The sequence below is a fragment of the Bidens hawaiensis genome, unplaced genomic scaffold (assembly GCF_021521415.1).
Source record: "Bidens hawaiensis isolate Kalapana, Puna unplaced genomic scaffold, B.hawaiensis_p1.1 tig00010538_1, whole genome shotgun sequence".
Lineage (NCBI taxonomy): Eukaryota > Viridiplantae > Streptophyta > Magnoliopsida > Asterales > Asteraceae > Bidens > Bidens hawaiensis.
Genome location: NW_027491803.1, coordinates 232,593 through 240,356, shown reverse-complemented (window position 1 = coordinate 240,356; position 7,764 = coordinate 232,593). Strand labels below are relative to the sequence as shown.

The following is a 7,764-nucleotide window of genomic DNA, read 5'->3' as shown; positions in this document are numbered from 1 at the left end:
GCCCATTCCTTGACAGAAGAAGAGTTAGCACAGCAGGACCTATTGATCAAAGAAGCCTATGTATCAAAAGAGATATTTCAAGATGTGGCAGATCAAGAGGTGATTAAATTTTGGTAAATATGAACAAAAATCAAGAGTTTGATGACTCTTTGGGAAGGGTGGTCAGCAAGTTTCAGGAGCAACAATCTGAGACTGCTGAACCATCAACCAATCTAAGTACTGACATGATTATACCTGAGGAGATTGGTGAAGCCATGGATGTACTGGCTTCAAGAAAGTGGACTGAGCAAGTCAAAGCTGATCAGAAAACAAACCCACAAGAAAGTTGGTCTCAAAAGGTTCAAACTGCTGAAACACAAGAACCAGAAAAGGCGGCAGAACAAGAAGAAGCTGCTCAAGCTGAAGAGACATAAACTATCTATGACAAGCAAGAAAGACTATCCAAGATGCATGGAGAGTTTGTTGCAAAAGCAGAAAGATTTGCACAGTTTTATCAAAGAAGGAAGAGATCTGCTGAGCAGGCTGAAGCGAAAGAGCTTATAAGAGAGGTATATGGGATGAAAAGAATAAATGTTATGTGGAAACCCCAGAAGATGATGAACCAATCAGGGCAATCCCCCTACAAACACTGAAACCAAGAGAAAAATTACCAGGGGTCCCTGATGTTAATGTTTTTGATAAAGATGAAAATGATGATGAACCAGAGCATCCTGACTCTGATGAACCCAAAATAGATGCCTTGATTGATTTATCAGATAATGAGGAGGATGACTCTAAAGAGTCTGATGAAGAGGGTGATGACAACCCTGATCAAGGAGGAGAGAAAGTTGGTATAAGCTCCACTGCTGAGACCCCTCAAGCTGAAAAGACTTATATTCAAAGAGGCAACATTGAAATCAATGCAGAGGAAGTCTTAAAGAAGGTTGAGAAGAGAAAGAAAAATGTTGAGCATTATAAAACTTATTTGAAAGTTAGAGGCTATCCTGAAGCTGCCTTAGAAAAATACACTGTTGACCAAATTCAAGATCTTTACAACAGTGAGAAAGAGATAGTATCAGAAAAATTTGTAAAACAGGATGATAAGATTGAGTTGGAAGAGTTAAAAAAGAAATATGATGGTATGTGTGGATACCTGATTGAGAAAGGCATGAAGCCTGAGGTTGTAAGAAATCTGAGTAGAGAGGCAGTATTTGACCAGTATTCCAAGAAGAAAGAGAAAGAATTAAAAAGGGTCTATACTGAGAGCTCAATCTTAAAAGAAACATCTGATGAGCCACCTGCCAAAAGAACAAGAAGATTCAGGACTGTGAGGGAAAAGGAGATGGAACAAGAAAAGACAACTGATCAACCTCTGATCCCTCAGCCAGAACAGCCTGAAGTTAAACCTGATGATGAACCATTTATGCCTTGGGAGAACGAGGAAATGATCAGCATCCTAAGAAACATAATGATAAACAAGAGAGGGATGACTGAAGCAGACTTTAATGTTTTGGAGAAAGAGGATTTGAAACTCTTTTCTACCTGCAAAAAGATGAGTGGGAAAAGGCATTGAGGGAAGGAGAAAATCCCAGATATTATGCTGATGGCAGATTTGTACCTGCTGGACTGGCAAGAACTCCAGGAATGATAAAAATGTTAATTGAACTGGAGGCTGCAGGACATGACATGGTGGAGATAGCCAACCTTCCCACTGAGATGGTGGAAGCTATGTATGTGAAGACATTTAACTTGGGACCTCAAAAGCCCAAGAAATCAATTCCACTCAGACCTCCACTCCATCAGAGATTCCCAAGAGGAAGAGGCCAAGGAGGAAGAGGAGAATTAAGCAGCTCAGTACAACAAAGAACAAGACCACAATCTGGTGTGGATCTACCAAGAGAGCTCTACTATGATTCAGTAACTGAAACTTTGAAGGTGATTATGGAAAGTAGGCAGTTGAGGGAAATTATTGTGAGAAGTGACTTCAGAGAATACAATGAAGAACAACTGAGCAGAATGGAGTCACTTCATCTTTATGATTTCAGGGACAGAAGCAGATCTGCAGGGAGACAAATGAATGACTTATCTAAATACATGTATGAGCAAGCTGGAAATGGGTTCAGATTCTTAAAAGACAACATAAGCAGAGGTGTAGCTTCAATGAACAAAGCAAGAAGATCTGCAAAGGTAAAGAAGATGGATATTGCTGAAAGAGACTTTAAGATGTATGTCAGAGATGAAGACCCACTGTCCAACATGAGTAAGTGTATAAGTTTGAGAAGAAGAATGAAAAGGCCAAACTACACTGTACAGAAGAATGGCATCATTGCTCAAGTTTAATACAAGGAAAATGGAGAATATGCATTGATGAATTCTGATGGAAAGGTGCTGGCTGTGATAAAGAGAGATGCAGATCTTGCTTGCTTGCACAATGAAGATCTAGCTGATATTAGAGACTTGGTGATACTAGAAGGACACACTCACTACCAAGTGCTCAATATCTTCAGAGAAAGAGCAGCATCTGTAATCCAGCTGAGAAGACAAGCAGCCTACAATGAAAGGAAAAGACAAAATAGATAGAATAGGCTTTGCTTTGTAATGTCTTCGGACAAACTTTTGATTATGTAATTTTGTTTATGTAATTTGATTATGAAATTTGGTGTGTATTTTGCAAAGTGTATGTAACCACAGAGTGTTTTGGGTCAGCTGAGGTGTTCCAACCTAGGGGGAGATTGTTGGGTCAAGAATTTGACCCAAATGAGGAGATTTGACCTAAACGAAGAATTTGGAAGATTGGAATCTTCTCAACCTCCTTAGAAACTGCTAAGTATTGAATCCGAGCACACCTTGGACCTTCGAGTAAGCTTTTACTTAGCCGAGTATGGGATTTTGCCTTCCGGGCAAGGTTTACCTCAAATAGTCTTCTTAAGTGGATATCCAGGCAAGGTATGCTTTTTGGTGATTTCCCGAGTAAGGTTCATTAATTTGGCATATCCGAGCAAGGTTCACTTTGTCAAGCAGGGTTGTTCTTCAAGACCAAGTACTTTAATCTTCCGAGTAAGGTATGGTCACCAAGTCCAAGAAGCCAAGTAATTGGAAGACCGGGCAAGGTATTCTTTAAAAATTATGGTCCGAGTATACTTGATGAGTTAATAGAATATCTTTAAGTTATCTCGAGTAAGGTTCTGCTCAAGTAAGGTATGTACTCCCGAGTACGCCTTATCAATAAGTTTTTCAACTGACAATGAGCCGAACAGGATCATAGAAGAACAAGGTTGCTCGTAAGGATTTGTCGAGCAAAGTTTGATAAGTCCAAGAAGATTGAAGTCTACTCGGTGAATATTTTACTTGGTAAAATATTCTTTAAGTAAAGTCTACCCGGAAACTGATTCCGAGTACACTTCTATGTTTACCAAGTCTGAAGGAAGGCCGAGTACACTGCGTACTCGGAGACTGAAGTTTAATGAAAAGCCTACCCGGAAGACTTGTTTTACACTTAGTATATTTTTGAATATGTAAATTGAATATGTACTATCGGATAGGGTTTCGAGAAGGAATGACAGCTGTCCTAGGTTGGCAGGCCTATAAATAGAATAATTAGGGCACGCCGCAAAGTGACAGAGACGGAAAATACGGATAAGACCGACACATTATCTGAGAGAATATTGTGTGTGTGACGGCTGTCCTAGGATTCCTCACAAACCCTAAATCGATTACTCCTTTTGTATGATTAACATTATATAAATGGAAATCTTTTGAGTGAATCATGTGTGGGTCTTCTGTCATTGAATATTCATTGCAACCGTATGTTTGTTATTGATCCGCCTTTAACAAACGGTCATATTTCTAAACATAGTAACCCGTCATTAACTCGCTTGTCAACACGATTAATTTTGTGTGAGTTATGACATGATTGATTAAGATCCGATCCGAATCGACCATTAAATAGTTGGGACCTGACAACAACCATATACTTACTTATATACGTATCCGAAGATACATATAACATACTTAGCTTTTTACCTTTCTTTGTACCTTCATACTTTCATACTTTCATTCTTTCTTTCATACATACATATATACATACATTTCGTCCTATGACCTTCGGAGATATTATTATGATCTGCTCCCTACATTCGCATATATTATTAGGGTATGTTCCCTGCATTCCCAGATATTATTAGGGCATGTTCCCTTCATTCGCATATATTATTAGAGTATGTTCCCTACATTCGCATATATTATTAGGGTTTGTTCCCTACCTTCGCTCTATCATACTTTCATACTTGCATTCATACAACTTTGTACATATCATGCTTTATCAATCATTCATACACGATTACATATTCTGACACTTACCTCCCTTGACGATGCGTGCAATATCCGAAGATCGTTCACGTACCGACAAGCTTCCATCCATATTCACATTATATTATCTATCGCATTTATCACTTATGCATACACCTACCACTTAAGGTAAGTGCATTAACTAATCACATCGAGTATGCACACAGCTCCGAAAACATAACAAGGAAATGGGGATAGAAATTTTCCTGAACTCGGTTACGTTCACCGTTAATGGTTATGCCTTTCTTTAGCTGTGCACGACTAACTGTATAAAAATTGCACGTATCAATTAATTATCACTACCCATATCGTATTTCTAGTTTAATTATAACCCTCAATGAACGGGTATCCGGGGGCAGCGCTCCTGGCAGCAGGGTTCTAGGGGCGGCAGCCCCTATCAAGATCCAAGGGGCAGAGCCCCTGGCTGGGGTCGAGCTAATTCATGTAATTAAATCCTTTAAGGTATGTTTCATCATTTAATAAAGTCCAAGGGCTTCTTATGTAATTAAGTCATTCCTTTCTAAGTCCAGGGACCTTCTTGTCATTCTTTCAAACTTAATTCGTTATCCAGTTCGTTAACGAAGGAGGCTCATTCGTTATTTCTTTATTATAACGAATTGTCATAGAGAATGGTTGTTCGTTCGTTATCCTTCCTTGATGAATAGGCATAACGAATTGCTGCTAATTCGTTATTTTACCTTAACGAATGGGCATAACGAATTGCTGTTAATTCGTTATTCTTCCTTAACGAATGGGCATAACGAATTGCTGCTAGTTCGTTATTTTTCCTTAACGAATAGGCATAACGAATTGCTGTTAATTCATTATTTTTCCGTTAACGAAATAGGGTTAGGTTAGAGAATGCCAGAAACATTCTCTGACACCTCTTATCCTCGTACGCCATTTTCCGGCGCCGCTATGCCGGAAAAACGGGCGGTTGCCGAAAAAACGTATTTCCACACCGTTTTTCACCGTTTTTCGTCCCGATCGTTCCAGATCCGAGCTAGGGTGTCCCCTAAGCTCGTCCTTCGATATACCCGATTCCATACGAATCTCGTGACTTTAAAGATTTAGGGTGTCGGCTCGTCGTCTCACGACTAGATCTAGCCGGTTTGGATCCATATAATATCATAACATTATTACCTCGGATGGATGCTCGGGTTTCCTTGCTTATTTCGGCTAGAGAGAGTGAAAGATGAGAGAGAGTTTAAGTGTGTGTTTTTGATGGTTTACGGAATGAGTGGAAATGAATGAATTATGGGTTAAATAACGTTTATATACTATGGGTTATGGGATTAAGCCCATGGTCTTCCTCCTTTCCTTATTAACCCAAGTCTATTACCGATTTTACCTAACCCAACACAAGCCCATCTCATAACATCAAATATTATTATTATTTTATTAACCGAACGGGAAACGGGATGTTACAAGTCTTCCCTCCTTAAAGGGGTTTCATCCTCGAAACCTAACTATTACTGAAAAAAATCAAGATAAACTTGCGCATCTCTTCTTCTACTTCCCAAGTGGCATCTGATCCCTTGCGATGCTTCCATATCACTTTCACCAAAGGAATAACTTTATGACGAAGCTGCTTCTCCTTGCGGTCGACTATCTCTACCGGCTGCTCGATATAGTTTAACTGTTCATCTACCTTGATCTCTACTAATGACATGTGAGACGTGTCATCAGCTAGGCATTTTCTCAAGTGAGAAACATGAAAGATCGAGTGAATTTCCTCTAGCTCCTCTGTTAAGTCTAGCTTGTAAGCTACCTCACCCACACGCTCAACAATCTTAAACGGTCCAATGTATCTCTGACTTAACGTCCCTCTCTTCCTAAAACAAATAATTCCCTTTTAGGGCGAGACCTTGAGCATCACATTGTCACCAACGTTAAACTCGATCGGTCGTCGCCGCTTATCAGCATATTACTTCTGTCGGTCTTGAGAAGCATTCATTCTTGCCTTGATATGATCGAACCTTGACGAGGTTTCTTGCACAACTTCTAAGCTTCCAATTTCTTTCTGGCCAATCTCTCCCCATCATACAGGAGCTCTACAACGTCTATCGTATAGCATCTCAAACGATGACATACCAATACTTGAATGGTAGTTGTTGTTATAAGAGAATTCTGCAAGGTGTAGATAATCATCCCAACTTCCATCAAAGTCTAAAACACAAGCACGTAGCATATCCTCAGGGGTTTGGATAGTCCTTTCAGACTACCCATCTGTTTGGGGATGATATGTCGTACTGATGTTTAATCTTGTTCCCATAGCTTCATGGAACTTCTTCCAGAATCTCGAGGTAAAACGAGTATCTCTATCTGACAAGATCGAAAACGGCACTCCATGTTTAGCCACAACCTCCTTGATGAACGTATTTTCTAACGTTACTGACGAGATGGCCTCTCGTATAGGCAGAAAGTGAGCACTTTTCATTAAACGTTCCAAAATCACCCAAATGGTATCATGATGTTTAGCTGTATGCGGTAGCTTAGTTACGAAATCCATGGTGATGTGTTCCCATTTCCATTCAGGTATCTCCAAAGGCTGCATCTTTCCATAAGGTTTATGTTGCTATGCTTTGACTTGCAAGCAAGTTAAGCACTTATCGACATAATCTACTATATCATTCTTCATACCCGGCCACCAGTAGTCTCTCTGAAGATCTTGATACATTTTGGTGGATCCCGGATGAATCGAGTACATTGACTTATGAGCTTCATCTAAGATTCGACCTCTAAGATTTCCATGGCGTGGAATCCACATACGGTCAAACCTAGTCTTTACACCATGAGTGTTATCTATCAGCTCGTCTTGCTGTCCGAAAATTCTTTCCTTCTTCATTAGCCGTTCATCTTCAAGCACCTCAGACTGAACTTTGATGATCTCTTCAAAGAAATCTGAGTTAATGATCAACTTATACGACTTCACTGTTGCAATGACTTCTTCGTTCTTACGGCTTAGTGCGTCGGCAGCCACATTAGCCTTACCAGGATAGTATTTTATATCATAGTCATAGTCCTTTATCAACTCTAGCCATCTTCTCTATCTCATGTTCAACTCTTTCTGCTCGAAGAAATATTTTAAACTCTTATGATCCGTATAGATGGTACACTTAGTACCATACAGATAACGCCTCCATATCTTAAGAGCATGCACTACTGCTGCTAGCTCTAAATCATGCGACGGGTAGGTACTTTCATGAACCTTCAACTGTCTGGACGCATAAGCTATTACTTTTCCTCATTGCATTAACACGCAACCTAACCCACGATGCGAAGAATCAGTACAAACAACCAAATCCCTGTCACCATCGGGTATAGAAAGGATTGGAGCTTGTGTGAGTCTCTTCTTCAATTCTTCAAATGCTTCTTCTTCCTGAAACTTACCCCAACTGAATACTACAGATTTTCGGGTCATACCGGTCAACAGTG

At 39.8% G+C, this 7,764-nt stretch overlaps 1 protein-coding gene across 1 annotated transcript in view; it reads left to right on the top strand.

Annotated features, from left to right (window-relative positions):
- Window positions 1-1,995: 1,995 nt before the first annotated feature.
- The window catches only part of LOC143535499 (putative UDP-glucuronate:xylan alpha-glucuronosyltransferase 4), a 28,671-nt gene continuing 22,902 nt past the window's right edge, over window positions 1,996-7,764 (top strand). Inside the window, exon 1 of the mRNA XM_077029728.1 lies at window positions 1,996-2,239. Within this exon, the coding sequence (XP_076885843.1) occupies window positions 1,996-2,239 (244 nt within the window). The remainder of the gene's footprint in view (window positions 2,240-7,764) is intronic.